Raw genomic sequence first — 26,227 nt, forward strand, 5'->3', positions numbered from 1 at the left:
TTACACATTGCACTTTTATGTTTTACACAAAAATACATTTGGCACAGATTCTGTGATTACATAATTAAGAAAATGTTTATGGTATACTTGCATAGTTTAATTCGTTATGGAACACCAATATCTATTTGTTAAATTACACATAGTAAATCTGAATTTCACAAAAATCCATACAAGAACATAAAGATATCATACTTCGAAAATCTAGTATTATAGTATTTTAAGTTGTCATCATAAATGAGTAACTGAAACGTATTGGACATTAAAATTGCATGTTTAATTCGATGTTTTAATATCTTAAAGATACAGCAGTGCTATATTACAATCATGCAACAATCCCTTGCATCTTTATTCAATCTTTTTTATCTTTAGATGTATTCCATTCAGTGACCTGAGGACCACTTTATTGATCTTCTTTGGTATTCTGGACAGGTCTACAGCCAGTTCAAATCGATTCAGTACCATTGCGACTGCCACTTTCATTTCATTCATGGCAAAGTTTTGTCCAATGCAGTTCCTATTCAAAAATATGGTCATGGATTTTAAAAAGCAGCTTGAAGGAAAAAGACATGGCAATACAAAAGTTGTCTTCAAATGAAACATTACCAATATTTGAATGAGATTAAAAATGTTTTTAGAGGAAAGAATTGCAATTTGCATTATTTGAAGCAAACGTTAAACCTGATTTCCTGGAATAAATAAATGCAGGCTACTCAATTGATATTGGAGACTGCTAAGCTTCTTATAACCTACATGCCTTCATTTCCTTGGGCACTACCCCTTAAACAAAAATAACTAATATTGTCCTTGTTGTATAGACTTGAGTACCAGGAAGTCTAGCAGACTGTCAAAGAACTGGGTCCAATAAAAAAAAAAAATTGTGTATTTATTCTTACAGGCCACACAGGTTTGTAAGTGGCAGCATTTGATTTGAAAGCAGGCAAAGCTATGACTCTAAACTGTATGTTGCCCTTAGTAGTAAGGTTACAGATTCTTTCATTTGAACTACCTTTAAATAGCACAGCTCATTAGAATGTAGTCTTGTTTTCCAGTTAACTTGCCAAGGAATGTCACACGAGTCACATGGAGGGTGGGTAATATGTTACCATGGTGGTTCATTGAACTGTCGCTATAAAGAATGCTGTCTAGTTGTCTGCCCATAGAGCAGAGACTCGATTATCAGCGGCTTCCTCTGATTTCCCTGTCTGACTTGTGCTGTTTCTGTTCTGAAGTCTTGTTGTGAGGTCGACTACTGTCTACTAAAAGATAAGTTGAGAGCAGTAAACTGATTTCACTAATTCAAACTATGGCAGGGAAAGTTGTCTCTTCTAGTCCAGGTCTTTGTCATATAAAGGTCAGGGTCCAAGTCAGCCATATAAAATTATTGATACAGTGCCTATCATGTGAATGTATTCACTTTTTCTTGCCAGTTTCAAAGTACTCAGTTCTTTCATAACTAGTATGTACATAAACATGGCGTTTTAAAATGAAATAAAGATTTAAAATGACCCCTTACGTAGTATCCTGATTAAAGTTAAAAAAAGTAGAACAAAACAAAAAGATCTTTAGCATAAAAAAGAAGTGGAAGAGTTCTTATATTTTAGAGGTATATGCAGAGGTAAGAATGCATTTTTGCAGCTTTTGTTAACGCTCATTATACTGATTTGCACCAACCTTGGGCCAGCAGAGAAGGGTATAAAAGCATGTGGGTGTCTTTTGGCCGAGTTCTCAGCTAAAAACCTCAATGGGTCGAAAACCTAAAATAAAAGTGATAAAAAAAAATGAATGACATCTATACCCTTATAAAATTTGCCACAGTAAATGTACCCAATGTTGCAGTTCATGATTTTACCATGGTTATACAATGCATTTACCATAGTTTACCATTTGTTTTTAAGTATGCTTTACCATGCCTCTCTGTGCAATGCTTTACCATTATTTTATTATTTTTTATTACACTTTACTATGGTATGGGGAAGTTTTAATTGGGGAGAGCAGGTTTAATTTCCTAAAAGATAATGTTAGTTATACATTTAAAAAACAAAAACGTTAGTAACATACATCCTTTGCCACGAATTTACATAGAAAACCTGGGCTGTTAGTGTCATAGAAAAGTAGACCACCATAACCTACATACATAGTATACTTCTGATGTTCAATAACTTGTGTTAAAAAAAATGTTGTTACCAAGTTTTGTTACAAATCTAGCACTTATCTAGAAATACTACAAGTAAAAATGTAAGAGTTACATATGTTTCTAGGTAAAGATAGATGGTAGTTTTAGGTAATTGGATACTCTAAAGTGAGCCATAAATAATAATCTTTCTTTTATATAGCGCCTTTCATAGTGGACCACCATCACAAAGTGCTTTACAAGATACAAGACTAGGGTGTGTGAACTATTCATCAGCTGCAGTGTCACTTACAACAATGTCTTACCCAAAAAAACAGAGCACAAGGAGGTTAAGTGACTTGCTCAGGGTCACACAATGAGTCAGTGGCTGAGCTGGGATTTGGACCGGGGACTTCCTGGTTACAGGCCTGTGTCTTTAACCATGGGACCACACAGCCTCCCAAACATAAAAATATAAAGACAATACCTTCACAATATATAGTACATAAATATTACATTTGTGCCATTTTAAAGCATACCTCTGGATTTTCCCAAACACTTGGACATCTGTGGATACAGTAGATGCTGATTCCAACTAGAGAGCCTGTAACAATAATATGTCTATTTAATGAGCTGAAACACACAGAAATATATCTGTTCACAAAACCATTGGACAGGCATATATGGGCATTAACAGCACCTCATATTTTTTATTACATCATTGCATTTCCCATTGCTTGTTTGGTGCCAGCATTTTACACCATCTTGTACAGCCACAGCAATATACCATGCCAGCGCTTTACAGTATATCTATCAATAGCTTCAACACAGCCCTAAAATCTGAATAACTGAAGACTTTCTTTAGTGATACTGAAAATAACTCTTCTAACAAACCCAAGGCCCATGACACATTGTTCAGGTGACTGAGACAGGTAATGGCTTGCATTGTTGTTTTCGTGTACATTTTCTTGAATGTTTCTGTTGTGTTACTCACTAGGAATGCTATGAACTGCAATAGCAACAAGGCTGTTCAGATAATGGATAACACACAACCTTAAAACTTTATTGTGCTGAAATTCAAGGGCAGCAGGTGTAAAGTGCAGCTCTAACAAGACAGAGGAGTGAGGGTGTAACAGGGGAGATCTGTGCTGACTGTCTGACGCATGCATAGTGCTGCAGGAAGAGGGCAGCTGCCAGAGTGGGTGGCGTCAGACCAGAAGCAGGAAGGAATACAGAGAGACTTGGGGTTTTGGTATAACTGAGCGCGTGATCGCGCTCAGCATTTAATAAACCGAACAGAAAATAAAAAGGTTGTAACAAAAATACAGGACACGGCACTTGTAGCCAAAATAAATAGACAGACAAAACGGACTCACACTAAACAAACGGTGCACGGAGAGACAAACAAACACGGTGAGAACAAACACTTTACGTTTACGATTTTACTTTGCTTTTCTTTCTCCTTCTCCTTCTCCTTCTCCTTCTCCTTCTCCTTCTCCTTCTCTCTCTCCCGTTCTCCTCTTCCGAACACCCAACCCCGAGTGACAGAAACGTGCATCTATATATACTGTTGTGCTGGGATTCAATTACTGATTAATTATTCACTTGAATCCCAGCACGTGAATTAATTCTGTGCAACCCCGTGCTCACATATTACATTTAACCAGCACGTAAAGTGATTTGTGCTCTCCTCGTGCCTAAATACAAATCTACACTTTTTAAATACACGTGAAACACAGACCCGTTTATATCCCATGTACCAATGACTACACACCAACATTAACACACGCAACATACAGCAACACATAACACACAAAATACACACAGGGGCAGGCACTTTGCCACAGTGTGTAAATGGAAATTAATGACAATAGTGAAAGGGTTATCTCACTGATTTTGTATCCACCGTCAGCGCGCCTGCGCAAAAATTGACCGTTAATTTAATTGACCGTTTCCAGAAGTTGGTGGTTTGCATTTGAGTGGCTTGTTCCTTAACAGTAAAGTTGGATAAAAGGTAAGATATTTAAAATCATTCATTTGAGGCATGTTTTTTTTTGTTGTTGTTGTAAAATGAATGTTTAATTGTTGTGAAAAGCTTCGGGGTATACCGTGTAGGCTTTTCCATGTCTCCTGACACAAACGTTAAAAGTCTAACAATATGTACAGTTCCTAATTAGCAGAAATGAGCACTTGCTAAAATATATTGCATTACTATTTTGTGTACACTGTTTATGCCACAATTTGACTTGTGCAGTTGATAGTATCACACTAGCCTCTATGGCAGCTCCATGTATTAACGTTTTCAAATGCTTAACTGGCGTTTTGCTTCTTTTTGGTTTAGTGTAGTGAAAAAAAAGAAAAAAGAAAAATCATCGACGAATAGACGTAAAGTTGCAAGTGGATAGGCTATCAAAAGTAAAAATAAAGATAAATAATGAAGTTTAACTAACTCAAAAATGAAAAAAAAGACGTTTTATTTAAATGTTCCTCTGTAATTGTTTTTATTTTAAGATCTTGTTTAATGAAAACGATTGACACCGCTAAGTTAAAATGGAGTCTTAAACCTATTTGAAATGCGACTTAAAATCATGTTTAAATTTAAAGAATAGTACAGTTTACACTTGATTAGAGGACTGTTTCCTCTTTTTACCCAATATGATTGGAAAAATGTTCTCCCCGTCTTCGCATTGTGGGTTTTCTCCGGGTACTCCGGTTTCCTCATTCTCACTACTAGCTGTAAACTCTCCAGTTCGCCCCAGTATAACCGCGTATGTAAAAAGAAAATACATAAAATCACAAGAAGAAGGAAAACGGCGATCATCAGTCTGCTGTGCCGCAGGCATAGGCCTACACTATATGACTGAATTATAAATATCGATCTGTATAAGGGTGTCTACTTGGTAAATAAATAATAAATTTTAAGAACATAGCAATGTGGGGGGGGGGGGGGGGGGCTAATTGCACAAGTGAAAAATATTCTAGTAGTATATGATGAAGTGTATGTGGCATTTTCAGTATTTGAACAACAGCAGTCATTATTTGACTACCCATTACAATCATCTGTTTTAGGTATTTATAAAGTGGATGGTCTTTCGCAAACAATACATTGATGCAATTTTGATGATAATAATGGGAAGTGTTTTCTTGTGCCTCATGGTAATCGGTTTGTTTGTGTGCCCCTCTTGCATAAGGATTTGTCATAGTTATTACCGCATACATCCTTGTAAGATCTTTGCATAAGGTGTAGCTTTATTTCTTATGGAACAGTTTAAGTTTTAAGAGTCAGGAGTTGTCTTACTTTTCATAACAGACAAGGTAGTGTGAATACTGAGTTGTGATCAGTTTACCTAATTGATCGTGTACATTTTCTTTATCTGAACCAGGTCTTGATAATGTATCTTATTGTTGAGTTTACGGAGGAGAGAAACACTAGCATAGTTGCCAAGTCCTGGGTTGATGATGGAGTGGCATGGTGACCTCCTTACAAAGGGCATGCCCGTTTAAACCGCTGCATCAGGAATATGGAGGTGCCAGATTCCGAGCAAGGGTGGAAGCTGTACAATGTCTGTGTACTGTATGAAACTGGTAATTCTTTTCAAACATTCTTTTGTGTTAATGTATCTACAGTATATTGTGCATTAGATGTAATAGAAAAACAGATCTTAAATTATTGTTTTAATAACTAGAAATATAATTATTTTAATTAATAAGACATTTCAATTGTTTTGGGAATTTTCATAATTTCTCTTTCTTTTTTAGCTTCTTTTGAGAAAGCACATGAAAAATTGGCTTTGTCGTGTGACACTTCGGATTTAAACTCTGATGCAGACCTGGATCAGATTGTAAAACGCAAACCCAAGTAAGGAGAATACATTCCTTTTCCTATTATATATCCACATAACACATTATTGTTCTTTATTACATATATCTAAATTAATTTAATATAAATGCGTTATACTTTTCTAAATGTTCTGTATTATAAAAATCCCTGTGCAAATTATTCTATAGAGCATTAGGTTGACATTGAGTTTAGTGTTGCAATCAATACTCTGTGCATATTCAAGGCTGGTGAACATTGTTAATAGTAGAAATTTGCATTAAGTGTGAGTTTTTCAGATCTAATCAGTTAAGGAAAATAACCTGGTTTCTTGGTGTGGTCATAAGAAAACTGCAGTGAAAATGTAGGTGGTGGGGTGAGTGCAGGGGAGGTTAGCCCACAACCGCCTGTCATAGGATTGTATGATTCTGTTTCAGACTGAACAGAAGGTGGTCTTCATCTGAATAATCATCTGATGGGGATGAACCACTGCAAAGGATCTTGAGCAAAGACCAAAGGAAGAACAAAGCACTGCGAAACATTGAGCCTGCACCTGAATGTCCTCCATTACCTGCTCCCAGACCCAAAACTCTTGTGCCAAAGAAGACCACTAACACACCACAAGAGACACCAAAAAGGATGCGGCTAGAGGGTACTCCTCCACAAGCTTTGGACGCACCGCAGCATGTGACACCTTCAAGTAAGGCAGTTGAAATGTAATTTGCTTGTGGAGTTTACAAGAAAACAAACACTCATGTTTAAAATAAGTGAAAAGCTTATTTTTGCAATTGCTTCTAACTGTCAAATTATGTTTTCATTTAAGTGTATGAATATTATTGAAGTCTAGGGGGATTTATTCCAACACCATGTACTAACATATGATTGTTACTGCCACAAACTCTTTATGGTTTCTTATTTCTGTATATTTATTTTTTAAATCTTCTTCATCCACTACATCGTTTAGAGTACCTGCAGCACTCTTTGCAACACCAGGTGTTCCACTGGCATTGAAACATTTACGTACTTGTAAGTATTCTTTTTAAAGATATCTTCTGGTAACTAATAAATAATTTTATATTTCAAAAACATTTATAGATTGTATTGCTCATCCAGTTGCCTAATTCACATTATATATAATTATGTTTTGATTTCACTGTATATATAAATTTGTAAAGAATGTATGTTTGTATATAATTTTATTATGTGGCCTTCTATACTTTATTGGCTGAACAATAATAACATTACATGTTTATATATTATATTTTATTATTTTTTTTAAGTCACTTTCCGCTTTAAACGTATTGAACTGAATATTTAATGTTTGCTGGAAACTGGCAATTGTCTGTTACCTGTATTGCCTTAATTACTGAAGTACACATGCTCAACGACCAAAAAAAAAAAAAGATTGCTTTTTGTGCCAGTTTCCTATATATGTGCTGCTATGAACAACATATTTCCTAGAATATCTGTCGGCCGTCAGTTGCACGTTTTGTTATAAAATCAGTGTCCACTGTTTGCAGCTACTGAAATATTTGATAACAAATCACATTTTTGTTACATATTGCAGCTGTTGAGAGGCACATTCTTGCGATGTTGCATAGCATAAAGCTGCAAGTTCAGCACAACACTGCTGTTCTGCAGTCTCTAAACCCATCCCAGGTTGTGCCATCAACACTGCTCAAGAAACCAGATAGTGTTGACTTCCTGCCACTGGAGGACAGAGCCTCACTGGATGCCCTGGAGGAAAGACTCATCCAGGAAGTGGAACTGAAGAAGGCAATTGTAAGTGTTAGATAGTGTGAACTAAATTATATGTACAGTTTTAATACAGAATTGGAAGAATCAATTATAAAGATTTTCAAATATTACATGTACTTTTTTCATACAAAACTGGTGTATGAAAGTCCAAGACTAAGTTGATGCATTATCTGCCGTTAAAGTAACTGATTCAATGTAAAATATTGTTAAAGCACATTGAAAGAAGGTGGTATAACATGTGATATGGTTTGTGATGTAAACCTGCAGTGATTTCTTCTGTCTTGCAGATAGCCTATCTTGCTCCCACTGGTGGCACTACTATGAAGGAGACTGTGTGGCACATTTGTGATAAAGTCTTTTCACAAGAACTATCCAAAGCTTAACTGGTGTGGAAGAGGAGTTAAGCGAGGTTTCAAGCCAATGAAACTCTGCAAGCTCATAGTTCATGAGTACAGCTCATTTGTTTTATTTTGTTACATTTGTTTGTACAAAGTTTTCTGCATATGTCCAAGTTAGGAGTGTTAATTGTTAACAAAGTGTCAAACATTATTTATATTTTTGCATAATCGGTTAAACTTTGTCATAAAAAGTCAGTCAAATATCTGTAGTGGTCAGTGGGTAAAATATTGATGGGGCACGAATTAGGGGCTGGTATTCATGTAACAAAGTCATTTGTTTCCTTCATACAGTTTGCTCAGAGTAAGTTACTTTTTTATTTATTTAAATACAGTACAGCATACGCATGATTAATTTACAATGGGACCCCGTATTATTTCAACTCCAGTGAGAAAAAGTACATTGGCCTATATTCTATAAGTTCAAAGGGAAAATATTACACATAGATATTCACACTTGTGTTCGATAAAAGTAAAATTATGTGTTTAGGGGTGTATAATAATGTTTAAACTGTGTTTTAAAAAATGTTTAAATATTTACTAAATTACACAGAATCTAACATCCCTCGTCCAAATTTGCAACTTTGATCTGTTCTACCCATTTAGAAGCTAATGTATGTACTGTGCTTTTACACTTTTTAACAGAATCAACACTCAGCAATCCGCTTCTCAGCAATTCCACTGAAGTGGAAGCAGAAAATGTCATTAAAGAATGGCTTCGGCTGTCCCAGGACAGAAAAGGAGGGTGCAGAAAGAGGGAGGAAAAAAACAAGCTGGCCAAGCAAGACGACCAGAAGTGGAAGATTTGTGTTAAATTATTTTTTTGTTTTTCCTTTACTGCATTTCAGAGCTCATTCTTTTATTTGTTAAACAGTGACATTGCTGATTTTATGATTATTATTCAAAAAAGTTCATGTTCGTTATGACAGCACCAGCAATGTTTCAAACCTTACTTATATAATAACAGTGACAGTGGGCGCGTTAAGTAACTGAGTGGCTCAGTAAAAGAATCAACTTAACGGTTTGCTCAGTTCCGCTCTTTCTGAGCCGCTCAGAGCGCTGCTGAGCATTTTGAATTGATGATCAGAGCACTCAGTGAACGGAGTGAGCATTCTGAGAGTGCGCACTCTGAGCCACTCACTTACTTAACACGCCCATTACTGATTTTATGATTATTATTCAAAAAAGTTGACATAAAGAAGTATATTAATAATAAAAATACATTATTATTCAAATCTTGCATTCCGTTTTCATTGATGGTATTTCGTATTATTAAACTGAGTTAAAAAAAAAAAAAAATTCTTAAAGGTTTTCCCCATCTAGAAAAGGAATCCCAGTCAATGGGATAAGCAGATTTATCCCTGTATTCAGAAGGTATTACAGAACGCAAAGCGTAAGGGGTGATACTATAAAAAACTAGGGCATGCAACAACAATGCATTAATGATCTTTAGCTGGACATAGCTACATTAATAATATCATGTGTTTCTTAACTCTCATACATTTTATTATGGCTGGGAGAATATGAAATGCTGTTATCTTTATAATACATACTATTATTGCTGTGCCCTGTTCTCCGCTGGCTCACTTTTAATAAATTATTTTTTCCTAATGTATTGATGTTTCAAACAAAATCCAAACACTTCCATAATGTGTATAATGTTATAAATATAAAGATTGTAGGCCTATTATAATTATTGTAAACACGTAAGTTGCCTTGGATAGACTTCCCACAAATTACTAAATATTATTATTATGTGGATTTTTTTGGCTGTGTTTTTATCCAAAGCAACTTACTGGTGTTACAATTCATAATTTTATATGCAACTTCTGCCCATTTATACAGTTGGGTTTCCTTGTTCATAGTTCATTAATATAGTAGGTAATAAAGCAGGTTGAAAGAGGGCCTCTGTCGAACCATAATATTCAGCATCGGCTGAAGGGCGGATGTTGACGTAGGGCCGACATAAGAGGCATGACGTAGGACCTATGAGCAGAATTATGCTGGGCCGATGCTAGCAGCTGATGTTGGGCCAACATAACCTACAATGACGTGCCTACATAGGGCCTACGTGTAGGTGCTATCTGGGAACGTTTTTCAAGTACATCGTGTGATTGATGTGCACCGTGGCCTACTTAGTAATCGCAGCATGGAGCTTAATTTTTTCCATGATTGAAACTCTTGCTTTAACTTTTGGACAATCGCTCGCATACCTGCTGTCCATACTGTAGTGCTTCCCAAAACAAAAACACCTCCAGAAATGCAAAATAACGTTAATACGTAACACATTTTGCTAGTTAACGTTTGTTACACAAACAGAAATACACAATCAGAAATGTACAATCATACAATTCATTTTAAATGATTTATTTGCTGCTAATATAAATTACAGCGATGTTCACATTCCCTTATCTAGCGTAATACTGTCAAATATATCCGATCTATATGTTAATGTAAATTAAACGTACAAAAGTCATTTTAAATGATGCATTTTTGTTAGGCTAATATATTGGATCTAAAGAGATATTCACATCATCTTATCTAGCAGCATACTGCCGAATAAATCAGATCTACTAATTGAAATATACTATACTTACAAAATTAATTTGAAATTATTTGTTGTTCATTAATATATTCCGATCAACTTATTTCCTGGGCTCAATCTACTTATTTCCTAGCCTAGGCTCGTTTACATTAGAAACAATGGAACCTCCCCTTTAAATTCTAGAGCTTGATCAACTTATTTCCCAATCAACTTATTTCCTGGGACACTGGTACTAGAATAATAGGGCCAAAGGAAGAAAAACTAAATACTTTAGTGTAAAGAGGTCATTTATTTAAATGAATGTAGTCCAGCTTGCAGGATACAATACAATGTAAAATCCCATTGGTAATGCCTATGAACATAGGGGGTTAGTTTCCAGTAATACAGTTATGTACCTTAGTGGAACACATCTATGGAAATGGAAGGACTGGAGAAACCCCTTATAACAATATTTTCCACCTATGATATTTCACGTCCCATTTCCTTATTATACCCTGCTTTTTGCACATTCCCATGATCAATAAACTGTGCTGACTGGATAAAAAATAACTTGCCCCATTAAACTGCATGGCTCTGGATCTCCTTAGCTTCATCACACTAATACATTATTTCCTATTTTATTATTATTTATTTCTTAGCAGATGCCCTTATCCAGGGCGACTTACAATTGTTAGAAGATATCACATTACTTTTATATACAATTACTCATTTATACAGTTGGGTTTTTACCGGAGCAATCTAGGTAAAGTACCTTGCTCAAGGGTACAGCAGCAGTGTCCCCCACCTGGGATTGAACCAACAACCCTCCGTTCAAGAGTCTAGAGCCCTAACCACTACTCCACACTGCTGCTATAAACACAGCAACACGCTTGAAGCTGTGCAGTTGTACTGAGACAGCCCACAATAATAATGCACACCTTGTGTGTCATTGATTTACATAATCAGGCTGTTGAGTACTTCTTAAAACTTTGCCCTATTGAGTGGTTGCTATTAGCCAGAATGACTAGTCTTGCCCTATGAAAACTGCTCATTAAAGCTTTGAAATTAATTTTGCATAGCCAATCACTTCATCTTCTTGAAAAGGGATACACTTGTGTTCTCTACTTAAGGCTCCAAAATACTAGTATGTTCGTTTGCTTTAGGAATGTTATAAAACAATCCAAATCAAAAAAGTATTATTTTCTATCCATCAGCAGGTTGGGTTTGTTTTTATTTTTAACCAAACTAACAAACGCTGCACGAGTTTTGGTTCATGAATGTCAACCATTCATCAGTTGCCAATACTCCGTGTCTCAGCCAACATGAGATTTTGTGACCAAGACAGTTAACACCCATGATTAATTAGATTTAGGGTTAGCTATTCTATAACCCCATTTAAAAGACTTTTGGAATAGCTGAATCTATATGACCATTTTGTGATCAGTAAGACATGACTTAAGGCATATCTACCACTTAATTTGTAGAAATGTGTGTTACATATGATGCAGCTTCCCTAACTTAGAATAATACAAACACACACCTTCAGGCAGCGTTCTCCCATCACAGAATGTCATTGGTTTTGTCAGTTTCCGAGCTATTCCAGGTACTGGGGGGTTGAGACGAAGCGACTCCTTTATGCACATTGTAGTGTAAGGTATTTTACTGAGATCTTCCCTGAAATCAGAACGAATGACCAGTTATTCTCTAAACTGAAGACATGAAATACAAATAGCACAGTGTAACAGTCTGCTCACCAGTTCTGAACTATTATTGAAGTTAAGGTATGGATGTAAAACTACAGGGAACTCAAAATGGGGTCTATTAATCTATTAAATTGATCTGATTGGAGCATCTGTATACAACCCTCAGTGGTGTATTAAAAAATAAGTAGCTTCAAATGGTATGTATAACGCTAACTTCTATATATGTCATGCATGTTTCTGACAAGTTAAAAGTTTAGGGAAAATTCTGGAAAATGTTTAAACATTTAAACTCTAAACTAATAACACCCCTCTACTCAATGATGCGAAGCTCAGGTGAAAGCATTGTGATTTTACCAGTCCATGGTGTCCTTCCCTGCTAGCATGGCCTGTACTTCATCCCTACATTTCTGCTGGTGTTCGGGATTGGCAGCCAGGTTGTACAATATCCAAGAAATACCACTGGCAGTAGTATCATGTCCCTCAAACATGAATGTATCTACCTCTGCACGAATGTCTTCGTCAGAAAGGCCTTTGTCATGTTCATCCTACAATTAAAAACAGGTTTGTCTTCACTGCTTACTGTGAAAGCGTGTGCCAAAACTGCAGGGTGTAACATGATGGGGAATATTCCAAACATTTTAATGGCATAAAAGTTGGAGGAAACCTGTAATATAGTTTACATGCTCAAAACAGCACCTTTTTTTCTTGTTGGTATTATGTCATTACAAATATTTGATTTAATTCAGAGCATTAGCCGTTTCCCTTGCAATATGCTATGCAAAGGAGCATGACTTTCTCTCCTGAGTTGTGCAAAGGAACACTGTGTCCCATGTCTTCAAAGACTGGCAAACCTCCACAAAATACAACTGCTGAATGGTCTGTATCAGCTCCTCACTGGCAGGGGGAAACATACTTCTTCAGTAAATTGTAAGAGGTGGTTGTCACTGTGCATTACAAACAAAGACAATTCCCCCATTGAAAGTAATGAGCAGAATCACGCAGGGTGAATATCCTTAGCTGAATACCGATCAGGTAACCTCTTATAGTCTGCAGTTTGCCTACAGTAGTTCATACAGCCCTGTCATTGAACTGTGGAGAACAGGAAAAGCACTATGTTGTCAGAAGAATCAGTTCACACACGATGGATGGAAGGAATACAACTGTGGAGCCTCAGGAAGCCCTCTGCATTGATTGTTTTGGGTCTACCATCCAGCCTGCTTAATAATATACTTGTCTTGTCTTTTGTCTGGGACCAGTTTCTCCCTTGGAGGGTAGAGTCAATGGGCAGGTGCTTAATTGCCTTTCACTTTGATGGACGAAATGTGTTTTAATATTACCTATTGACTGTTCCTAAACACCTGCCGTGGCCCACACATTCTAACTGAGCAAATGTGGGATGACCTGGAATGTCAAATGCATCAGCAACCGCAGTCACCAACATGCCTGGCTCTCCACTGAAATATACGCAGCTGTAACTTGTTTAAATGGATCTATCACTAATATTTTCACCAATTTGGTTGAAATTAAAGGTGAAACAAATGTTATGAACTGTTTGCAGGGAAGAGACAAGATATAAAATCAAGATAGTGCTGTGGTAACGTACCCTTGCACACAGCAGGATATCCAAGAAGTCTAAATACCTCTTCTTCTGAATTTTGAAAAGTTCTTTTCCATCCTGTAGAGTTTCTTTTCTTTGTTTTATCACTTGTTCTGTCATAAGAAGGGAATAATAATAACACTTTTTTTAAGAAACCTTTTCCACAGTATAGTGGCAGAAACAAACCATGTTCTGTAGCTATTACCACAGGACCAACAATAATACTACTAATTATTATTATTATTATTATTATTATTATTATTATTATTATTATTATTATTATTATTATTATTAGTTGTAGTAGTAGTAGTAGTAGTAGTCGTAGTTGTAGTAGTAATTTAATCCATGTAGCCTTTTATGAGTAAATAGCATACCAGAAAAAATAATTATTAAAAAAATATATATATTTTACCTGTGTGACCATGTGCTAGCTTGCAGGCTTTCCGAAATCTATAACCATGTGGACTAAGATGGAAAATAATGTCAATATGATAAGGAAAATACCTAAACCTGGTATTTGTGAGATTGCAAAGTTCGTACACAGCGCTGATGTAAGAATTTGTACCGCTGAAATAAAGAACACAAAAAGACCAGATTTATTTTTTTTATATTAATCCCTGCTTATCACTAATGACATGTTGACATGAAAGTGTTAATAATGCCAGACAAAATGGTTAATAACAACTGTTAAATGTACTTTTTTCTTTCTAAACATCCTATGTTCTGTAACTATTAACTGAAAAACACAGAAACACCTTCATATTATGTGCCACAGATATGATAAAAATGATACAACAGAACCCCTTTATCCAAGATGCCCCCCTTATAATGCATATTCTGCTGTACTGGTATAATCTGTGATATTGATAGCTTTTTTTTTTATACACAGCCCAGACTCTGCACACTCCCAATTGCTAATGTGTCTAGGTGCTGAAGGGTGGAGGAAGAATCTGAAACAATAAGTAATGCCAACTCTCTGATTTGTATTCCTTGAGAGACCAAGAAAATGTCTCTCAAAAATACAAAACAATATGCACAATATATCTTTCTTGCCTCTGCAATTACTTTATTGTTCCAATAACGTCACAAAGTCCTTGATTATATTCACGAGGAAGAATCCTCACACATTTTGATGCGCCAGTTAGTCATAGCTTAAACATATTTACCTCTCAGTCTGGCAGTTGCTATGGTAACTGAAAGCACACTTCATTATACTATCAAGGGTCATCAGGCTAACGTGCTGGTAAACTTCCATAGACTCCTCCTTCCCAGCAAGTTGTTCCCATTTATCCTGTTTAATAGGAAAATGCTTGTAACACATAACCTCAGAAAATAATATAAAAAACACATTATAAAATTCAGTGGCCCTGGATGCTTTTCTCCAGTGGTGTGATCTACAGTGCATGTTAACATGTTAAAATGCAAAGTTGAGGCTTGGATGTTTATAGTATAGTCAGTGAAAGAAAAAATGACTCTATACTATGTTTTTTTACTTCTGGTGCAATCACAGGGACTGATTAACCTTTTAGCTTGTGATTAAAAATAGTGTAATGTAGGATGTAAAGATCACGCTGAACACAATTCAAATATGTGAGTAGAAAACGTTCTTACTATATGTAGATGTATTTTTTTATACACGCTACACTTGCCCTGGCATATTTGATGTTTATGAACAAGTGTTACATTCATTAATGTTTGGCCTGGAGGGGGGCCATCTTTCTCTTCCTCTTCCTTCACCACTGATATTCTGATATAAAGTATATTTTTGTTTTATGTTTTAAGAAGCAATATAAAATAGTTCATACCAACATAATGTTTGAAGAATCTGCTACCAGTTTCACATATGGTTTTAAAACATCGTAATGGAATCCAGGCGTCAAAAGTCTCCTATGCCGAAACCATTTCTGACCATCTGCCACCAGCAATCCGTTTCCTGTTGACATATGTAAACATGTTGGTGAAATGTACAGTATATTATATGCCTCATAAATTAAAAAAAAAATCTCTTAAAGAGCAACTTTAGTCTGAAATATAGCACATAACAATTGAGTAAGGTAGACACAAATGCCAGAAGTATGACGTCTACCGATTCACTCCAAAGAAGTGTTCAGATTTTTTATCACCTTCATTTCCCAGTTGACTTATGAACCAGATATGTAAATAAAAACATTGAAACAATCGAGATTATGATGAAAAAGTAGTGTTTGTGTTGTAAACACTAAAGGGTGAAAATCGACTCTACAGTCATGACTGCGTTATGTTGTCACGCGAATACACTGTGAAAAAGCAAAAGAACGTCCGTTGGTCAGCGCAACTTTAAGGGCAGGGTCCCGAGTGCAGGATGGCCCTATAGCCTGGAGATCGCAAGTTCGAATCCAGGCTATGTCACAGCCGACCGTGACCGGGAGTTCCTAGGGGGGGCCGCGCACAATTGCCCGAGCGCTGCCTGGGTAGGGAGGGCTTAGGTCGGCAGGGGAATCCACGGCTCACCGCGCATCAGCGACCCCTGTGGCCAATAGGGCGCCTGTGGTTCTGCAGTGGAGCCGCCAGATCTGTGTTGTCCTCCGGCACTATAGGTCTGGTGGCATCGATGTGGATCCGCAGTGCGAAAAATGCTGTCGTTTCCCGAGTCAGCGGGGGAGTTGCGAGCGGTGAGCCGGGAATACAGATAATAATAATTGGGCATACTAAATTGGGGAGAAAACCGGGGTAAAAAAATTGGCAATGACTAAATTTATAAAAAAAAAAGAAAAAAAAAATAGCTGTAAAAAACCCATGTAAACCGGAGCAGGAATCGTGCTTGTGTCTCACGAGATGCATGCATGTTGTTAAGCACAACTAACCAAACTTTTAACCTCATATTATTATTATTATTATTATTATTATTATTATTATTATTATTATTATTATTATTATTAGTAGTAGTAGTAGTAGTAGTAGTAGTAGTCATATTTTCTTTCTCTAATTCTTTTAAGATGTTCCAGGAACAACAGAGCTCCACCTCTTCCACCACACAGAATTGGAATGAATTGTTAGCATCAATTGGCATATTGTGCAATAAGTAATGGATATAGTTAACAAACAACATGAATGTACCATATTGCTTTAAATAAAGACTTTTGTTTGAATGCTTATAATATTACAAGACATCCACGTTTCATTATAATGTGTGTGTGTGTGTGTTGAGTGGATTCTGCGCCTGGCAGTCACTGGCTTCTCGGAGCAGAGGCAGGGTATAGGGACCGGCAGATGTGTACAGGAACATTAGGATGCTCAGCCTGGTACTCCGCCTATAGAACTGCCAGTCCATGAAGCTGCTCAGGAACCTTGTGTGTATTTTTACATATCCCCCTGTTCTCAATCTTATATTCATATAGGCCTAAGGATCATACTGTTTTGTATTGTATTGTAGTGTAACCCCCCGTGTTACCACATTTTCCACATACATTTATAGACTACTTGAATTAAATACAACTTTTAGAGGTTACGCATATCTATTTTTTGAAGTTTTATTTTATATACTTTTGTGTGTGTGTGTGTTGGAAAGGTAACGAGACACAAACAAGCGTGACAAAGCGTGAAATGTTTTGGGGTAGACAAATGAACAGTACATACCGATCCAAGGAATAAGGAATTTATATGCAATATCATCTTTTGGTTCTGTAAACATGAATATAAATACAACAAAATAGGTTAATAGCTCAAGAAGCAATACTTCTTGACAACATTTTACATATATTACACATGAATGTTACAGTAATGTATCATGAAGACCTCCTAACTGAAGCAAATCATTAAAAATAACAACCCAATAGCAAAACTTTTTTTTGGATTTTTTTTTTTTTCAATGGTATAAATTGTTATTACAGTATATTATACACAAGATAAGATGTTTTGTATTGACACTGTAAGTGCTGGAGATCTGCAGCAAGACCATTCCTTAAAACGAATTCAACATCTTAGCTGATCCCAAATCATTCAAGTAATGTATATATCTAAAACAAATCTATACAATCAAAACTGGGTAAACAAAACATGTATAAAGCATCTGCAGTTTAATTAGACTATAAAGAAAATGGCTGTAAGTACAGTAAGAGAGAGACACATACCCGTTGTTGCTAGGATGGTTTTAACATAATCTGGATGGTTGATCTCCAGGAATGACACAAAAGGCCCAAACCAGAGAGGGACACAGTAGGGATACTGTTTTGCCCAGTTGACGGTCTTGTCTAAATCTGTCCCATCTTGATGAAACTTTACAGGTTGGGGAAGAAGGTGGGTATGTACAGTATTAAACACCAAAGCATACATTACAAGTGTACTAACGACAGATTATTCCGTAGTTTTGATGAAGTCTGATTTATATTGTATTCTGTAGCTTTGCATTAAGGTCTGTACATGTCATATTTTGGTCACGCATACATGTGTTCAGAGTTCTAGTGCTAAATGACTTTTTTTGTATTTCATGCATCTTGCATTCATTCAATCCAAGGGCAGAATTACTATCCGAATTGCATTGATCTAAACAGATTCAGAGCCTGAATTATGGAAATGATCCAAATTCAGCTGTTTAATTTAGCTTTTAAATACCCTTTGTTTATTTAGCAGATGCCTTTATCCAAGGCGACTTACAGAGACTAGGGTGTGTGAACTATGCATCAGCTGCAGTCACTTACAATTACGTCTCACCCGAAAGACAGAGCACAAGGAGGTTAAGTGACTTGCTCAGGGTCACACAATGAGTCAGTGGTTGAGGTGGGATTTGAACCGGGGACCTCCTGGTTACAAGCCCTTTTCTTTCTTAGTACATGCAATTTAAACATAATACTCCATGAACATTCATGCTGTGCTACGTTTATTTCACTCATGAGTATGGCATATACAACCCATAACTACCTGGACTGCATGAATGTTGCAAAAATAAAGAGACTTTAAAATAATGGAAGTAAATTACACAGGTGTAAATGCCTTTAATCACAGGTTATCCTGTTCATCTGTATACTGAGTGCCCAAAACATTTCAATGACCTGCTATAACATAGAAACAAGTGTGTCTCATTTTTCAGGTTTCTGTGATTTGGGCCACTGCAGCATATCTGTAGTTTATCACAATACATGTGCATAACTCGCCTTTTAAGCAGTTAAACAGTAATCAAGATAAGTAGTTAAGTAGAATACACTGCACTCACATGTTTATGGAAACAGGTATAACACATTCCTCTGCCATAGGTTTCTAATAGCAAAGTTCAGTTGTGAAGGTTTTTTTTTTTTTTTAACATTTTGCAAGACTGCATTCACAGCTATAAGTTCAGTAATATTACAATCTACTGTAAAAGGTAACTGGTAACTGTTTGGGGCACTATTTCTACTTTTGTCTTTGTGGACTTTAAGCTTCCTTTGTTAAGCAAACAAACAAAAAACAAACAAGTGTAAAACAAGTGGATGACACAGATTTCTATAGACAAATTAGAAAATGGTAAATGAGAAATTGAAATGTTGTTCTGTTTTCTTTCTGGAGATTTTTTTTTCCAACGGAAATACGGAATACAATGCTATATATGGCTGTTAAACCAGTTAGGCAAAAACATGATATTAACCCTAAAGCAGAAGCTAGGGACAGAACCATGCTTGGGTTGGTTTAACACATGAACACAAAATGGCTTCCTTGTGGCACAAACACAAAATTATGATGATTTTGTTTTACAGTGAGAATAATCTGGAATATGTCCAAGAACTCTAGAAACCGTTATTATTATTTCATTTCTTAGCAGACACCTTTATCCAGGGCAACTTACAATTGTTACAAGATATCACATTATTTTTATATACAATTACATTTTTTTTACACAATATTTTTACATCCAATTACCCATTTATACAGTTGGGTTTTTACTGGAGCAATCTAGGTAAAGTACCTGGCTCAAGGGCACAGCAGCAGTGTCCCCTTCCTGAGACTGAACCCACGACCCTCCGGTCAAGAGTCCAGAGCCCTAACCACTACTCCACATCCCATATACTGGTCTAGGCTTCTAGATTATGTTGATCCCTTTAGAAAATGGCCAACTGAGTGTCCCACTAATAAAAGTAGCGGTCAAAAGTTTGACATGTATATATTTTTTTAAGATTTAAGATATTTCCATACAAGACTTCAGGTGATTAAAAAATCACCTTCATTGATTTTTTGAACAACACTAAAAAATGTCAGGACAAATGTCAGTCAATGAGGCACCTGGAAAGAGAGGCCATGACACAGCCACACCTCTGGTAGAGTGCGCGGCCACCCTCACAGGTGGGGATAGGTCAGCATTATTGTATGCAGTCGATACTGTGTCCACAATCCAGTGGGACAGTCACTGCTTCGGCAGGGCTTGACCCAGGGTCCTTTCACCATAGCAAACGAACAGCTGGTCAGACTGACGCAGTAAATGGGGTCTGAAAATACCTCCACTGTAAGCATATAGTGCTCTTGTGGTGGAAGTCCTAGCATTCTGCAGTGTCCTAATGACTGCATCTGAGAGCCCTAAGGCAGACAGACGGTCCCGTTCAGGAAAAGTGTACAAAAGCACTTTGGGCCATTCGTTGGCTAATGCACTGCTCGGAGCTCCAGCATATTTATGTGCAGGGATGTACAGCAGCCTGTCCAGGACCTGCTGACTCCTTTGCCTGTCCAGACCTCACCCCAACCCAGGATGGATGCGTCTGTCGTCACCACTTGACAGTTGTGTATCGCTCCATCCTTACACCTTCGCTCAGGTGAGAGACTTGCCACCACCAGCGTAGGGCTTCCTAGCATAGGTGAGACACGGTCAGCCGATGGTGTCTGTCGCGCTTGGGGTGTAGCTGAAAGGAACTGAGCCAGGCTTGGATCGGGCGCATGTGGAGTAACCCCAGCTAGATGGCTGGTGAAGCTGCGGCCATCAGACCCAATAGTTTATGACAAAACACCTATTGTACTGTGAACCCTTGTTGAAACAGGTCCAGACAGTTGTGAATGACATCTACTCTGTCGTCCAACAGGTAGGCTCGCATCGTAAGGAAATCCAGCCGGTGACCCAAGTAGACCGTACTTTGCAGCAGTATTAATTGACTCTTGGCATTGTTGAGGGTGAGACCCAGCCTCAACAGATGCTTCGTCACAATCACTGTGTGGGCCTCTGCTCCTTCCTGTGACTGGGAACAGATCAACCAGTCATCCAGGTAGTTCATCACCCTGATCCCTTGCAGCTGCAAGGGAGCTAGGATGGCACCCATGCACTTTGAAAACGTGCGGGAGGCTAAGGAGAGGTCGAATGGCAGCATGGAAAACTCGAAGACACTCCCCTGAAAGGCGAAGTGGAGATACTTCCTGTGTGCTGGACGAATAGGGACATTGAATACGCGTGCAGGTGTTATAGACATGCTGGGGCATCGAAGGACAGAGGCTCTGAGGCACCGAGAGGTGCCTAGCCTTAACCATATGTACTCAACAAAACCCAGGGTAGCGCATAGCATACAACGGGGTGGATACACAGGCTTGAGTGGCTACAGTAGGCAATCAGGAGAGCTGTACAGGGAAGCGCACAGTGTTGCACCAGGGTGCAGTGTGGCGATAATCTGGTTCTGGACCACGTGCAGTCACACAACGGGGCAGCATGTAGCCTTGTCACACGGCTGGCTGAGTGGTGCCATCAGATCCAGGAAATGAATACACAGAGACCGGACAGATGAGGTGAAATGATGAAGGCGCTTGCTTGCGCCGGTTTATTATAAATAAAAAGGTTTTAACAAAACACAGGACACAGCACTTGTGGCCAAAATAAACAGACACACAAAACGAACAGACACTAACAAACAGGGCCGAACACTAAACAAACACGTCCCGTGCTGCTCCTCCAGCACGACGTAGCAATTGATTATTTTTATTCTTTACCTCCTCTCTCTCTCCCGTTCCTTTGCCCTGAACACACAACCCTGAGTGAATGAAAGTGCATCTATATATACGGTTGTGCCGGGATTCAATTACTAATTAATTATTCACTTGAATCCCAGCACGTGAATTAATTATGTGCAACCTCGTGCTCATATATTAAATACTTTAAATGCACGTGAAGTGATGTGCAATCCTTGTGCCTAAATACAATTATACATTTTAAATAACTCGTGCTGCACACACCCATTTATATCCCGTGCAGCCATATCTATACACCAACATTAACACAACACACGCAACACACAACACAGAAATGCACACAGGGGCGGAGTACATTGCTACAAGCCTATACCGGAGTGGAGCACAGGCTCAAGGAGCTGCGGCGTGTTAGGCAGGATGAAAAAGTGTACTGCTTTTTTTTTTTCTTTTTTTTAACTGCAAGGCAGGAATAGAAAAAGAAAATAGAGGCTCACACGCACAGCAATTGAGCTATGGGAGAACAACAGTCACCACGCCAGGCGGGTGAGCTGAAAAATGTTATTATTATTGTCATTACCAAGCGCACCGAATAGGCGGGCTGAAACAAGCTAGCAGATTCAACTAAACAGCGGGGCGCAGCAGAGCTAGGTCCCGGTTGAGGCATCGCGCTTCTTTTTAACATTTTTTTAATAAACTGCAAGGCAGTAAAAGAAAGAAACACATACATGGACGCAACAGCAAAGCTGTGAGGGTAAACGGAACAGTCACCACGGCAACGCGGGTGAACTGAATTTTTAAGCACACTGAGACGACGGGCCGAAACAATCCAGCGGAGTCAACTGCACAGTCGGGCAAGGTGGGGGATCACACGTCCCTTTTCCTTAATTTTCTTTTTTTTGGCTGCAATAGCAGAGAAGAAAACACAAAACAGCCAGCTCTGTAAGGTTAGAAAAGCAGACTACAATCGCAAAGCAATGTAGGCTGTTGAAAAGAAAAAGATTAAATGTAGTGCAGTTGTGCAGCGTTTATAGTTGAGTTCACAGAAGCAGAGTTTCTGATTCCAGGGGAGTGGCAAGCCGGCTTCCAGCAATAAATTGCAGGGGAATGCCAGAAAACTTGAGATAGAGCTGTTTCACACAGGCTCAATCACAGCAACTGGAAAAGGGTGTCTACCCTGGACTGCGTGCAACTGGGGCAGCGCGTAGCCTATAGCGGAGTGGAGCACCGTCTACAGGCAGAGGGCATTGAGGCACCAAGCCCCGTGCCGCGTGCACCGAGCACTGAGGCACTATGCACACCGAGGCACCAAAGCACCAGGGATCAGCTAATGCAGTGGTGCCTACCCTAACTGTGTGTAGTCAGCCTCCTGGTCAGTGAACAGCATGCACACACATAGGCTGAAGCCATGGCGGGCGAGAGCACCGAGGTACTATGCACGCAGAGGCACCGAAGCACCGTCGCGAAGGGAGAACTCACTTTTCTTTTTTTTTTTTTTGAAGGCCCGACGCACTGAGGTGGGTGGGCAGAGGCAGCTGGCGAGGTCTACTCGAAAGCGAGTTAGGTTAGAACACAGCCCCGGTGAAGGACACACGGCTGACTGGCTGTTGTTGCTCAATGACGGGGACGGCAAGCCGAGCCCCGGCAGAGGAACGGTGTTCTCCCTGAAGGTGTAGGTTGAAAGACAACACACTCACACACCCTAATACTGCACACTCATATGACAGACAGCCAAGAAACGACAGTCTGCGACAGAAGCGAAGCAGGCTGTGAGAAAGAAAAAAGACACTCAAATGGAGCCGCTGATTCCACAAGAGCGACAAGCCAGCTCTCAGCACGAATGCAAGGGAACTGCAGTCGACTCAGAGGAGCTCTTTCAAAAACACACTCGGTTAAGTGACACAGAAGCTTACCTTACCGTAGGGGAGAGGCAAAAGAGGAAGTGATCACCGCGGAGCGTGTACTTTTTCCCTCGGCAGGCGGGACTGAGGACATGACTCCACGAAGGGGCCTATCGGCAGCTCTGACATAAAATGCTCAGCGAATACCTACCTAAGGCAGACATATCCCAAAAGTATTGTTTGGTGGTCATCTTCTAATCGAAAGGGAATCGTTACATCATTAACTATGTAGTAAATTATATCACAAACACATTATCAGATTTAAAATAGAAATAAGTGAGTGTGGTTACCAGGGCATCAAAAGCCTATACTTACTCTGCAGTTTGTTTTCAAACACACTTTCTTTCCATTGACAAAGGTATAAAACATACAGACAAGTTGGGAAGTTGGCTCTTTTTTGCAGTCACTTTGTTTTAGTTTGTTTTATTTGCTATCAAAGATTAAATGTCAGAAGTTATTGGTTTATTTGTAATGCATATACAATGTATAAGAAAAGACCAATAACTACCAGTAGCTCCCTAAAACAGTTCTTATAAAATGTGTTACACTGTAACTTACTCTGCTGCAACAGATATAGACTGGAGTAAATAATGGCACACTCTCGAGGTAAGGAATCCTTACCAGACCAGCAAATATTTGTAGTAATTTTCTGACAAGACAGTAAACTCATATACTGTAAAACTTCAATTAATTGCCGGGTTTAAAATAATCGCCTGTCTCTATATTACGCGCATGGTCTGCTGGCAAATATTGTAAATAAACGACGGGTCTCTGTCATTACCATTGAAATTTAGGAAGATAAGGAGCTTGAGTGTAATGAAGTGACAGCGATGAAAGTGACTCTTAGGATTAATAAATAATAATAATAATAATAATAATAATAATAATAATAATAATAATAATAATAATAATAATAATAATATAAAACGTAATTTAAGGTAAGCCTACATGTAATGCATATTTGTTTAATGCCGTTATTACGTTATTAAAAATGTTGATAATTTTAAGTGCTGAAAGTAGACCAGATACAAATCTCTTGGTGTATTTTAACGTGTTTTGTTGTATTAACAATGTACACGTTTGAGATTAAACAGTAAATTATTTTTGATAATGACACTTATTACTTTTAGTGTTCATTTTTAAAAACATTTGAGAAGTTTGTATTATTATTATTATTATTATTATTATTATTATTATTATTATTATTATTATTATTATTATTATTATTCTGTAAGGGTTAGCCTACACGCCTGTGTTCTGATAACTACAGGGCTGTCTTTTAGTGGATTTAACTGTTATTATTATTATTATTATTATTATTATTATTATTATTATTATTATTATTATTATTATTAACAATGGTAGATCTAATTCTGTTTTTAAATACAAATTCGTTCTTCTGCTTGTTCATTTTCCAACGTTTTGCATACAATATTGTTAGCCAGTGCATATAAAAAGACTGTATACTTTCACTTTATACTTGAGGGTGTACAATACAATGTAATTTTGTTATAAAACAAAACTGTTACTTAGTTCCCACTGACACACAACCTTTTAACAAAGTTGCTGGAATGTTTAAATTGAGTTAAGATCCTGCTACGGTTGTGTGTTAGCGGCTTCTCAATGACCGCATGAAGCATGTGAAGCTATTGATCTAATAAACGCCGGTCTCTGTCAAATACGCGCCGGGTCTGCTGGCAAATATTGTAAATAAAACTTTAATTGAAGTTTTACAGTAATTCACTTATGTAAGCCAGCAACTACAATGTCATAACAGTAAACCAATACTGTCGTTGTGTCCATGCACCGCCTGTTGCTGTTTCTTTACTGCTCTACCACCATAATATAATTGAAATCAATTCACGTTTCCTTTATGTTTTTCTTATACTGTATATACTACAACACGTAGGCCCCTATTCTATTGCAGCCAGTTCACAATATAAACATTTTAATACTGTACCTCATGCACATGGCCATAAAGCCAGTGTGGCGGCGGTCCAGGAAAAGCCTCCAATACTTTGATCGATTGTTTTCTACTAATAAACAGCTTTGTTATTTTCAGCACCAAGTTTACCAGACAGAAGACAGCAATTAAATGACACACGCGATGAACATCGAAAGGAAAGGACACCAGATTTCTTAAAGCTTCGACCGCGTCCATTGCTACGCAGGTACTTGTCAAATAGGTTGCAGCACACTGTATGTATACTCTGAATACTATGCTGTTTGCATGCTGTATCTTGATACACCACATGACGGTGCTATTGCAGCTTCCTACGTGTAAACGAAAGCAGACAGCAGTAGTCATGCACTGTATGATCTTCCTATATTATTATCAACAATATATATATATATATATATATATATATATATATATATATATATATATATATATATATATATATATATATATATATATATAATGTATTAATGATCCATTCATGCTAGTTTTTGCAAGTCCCTGTTTTTAAAGAGTATAGTTTCAAAATATTTTACAAATTGTATTAGCATTACATAATGCTAATACAATCAGAAGTG

General features: G+C 37.7%; 1 protein-coding gene and 1 long non-coding RNA gene across 2 annotated transcripts; one reads left to right on the top strand and one right to left on the bottom strand.

Moving 5' to 3' along the window:
* On the bottom strand, window positions 1-25,893 carry LOC117417283 (cytochrome P450 4B1-like). Its single transcript, XM_059034707.1, has 12 exons — window positions 25,650-25,893; window positions 18,014-18,158; window positions 17,520-17,564; window positions 15,710-15,837; window positions 15,071-15,195; window positions 14,317-14,471; window positions 13,911-14,017; window positions 12,662-12,852; window positions 12,145-12,278; window positions 2,650-2,714; window positions 1,672-1,754; window positions 1-514 (listed from the first exon to the last, which is right to left on the bottom strand). Exons 1-12 carry the CDS (start codon window positions 25,848-25,850, stop codon window positions 346-348), a joined length of 1,548 nt encoding a protein of 515 aa, XP_058890690.1. The 5' UTR covers window positions 25,851-25,893; the 3' UTR covers window positions 1-345.
* Window positions 5,293-6,715, top strand: LOC131740079 (uncharacterized). Its single transcript, XR_009330734.1, has 3 exons — window positions 5,293-5,695; window positions 5,870-5,969; window positions 6,365-6,715. It is a non-coding gene; the product is annotated as an uncharacterized LOC131740079 (long non-coding RNA).
* Window positions 25,894-26,227: the final 334 nt, after the last annotated feature.

The sequence above is a fragment of the Acipenser ruthenus genome, chromosome 12, assembly GCF_902713425.1.
Source record: "Acipenser ruthenus chromosome 12, fAciRut3.2 maternal haplotype, whole genome shotgun sequence".
Classification (NCBI taxonomy): Eukaryota; Metazoa; Chordata; class Actinopteri; order Acipenseriformes; family Acipenseridae; genus Acipenser; species Acipenser ruthenus.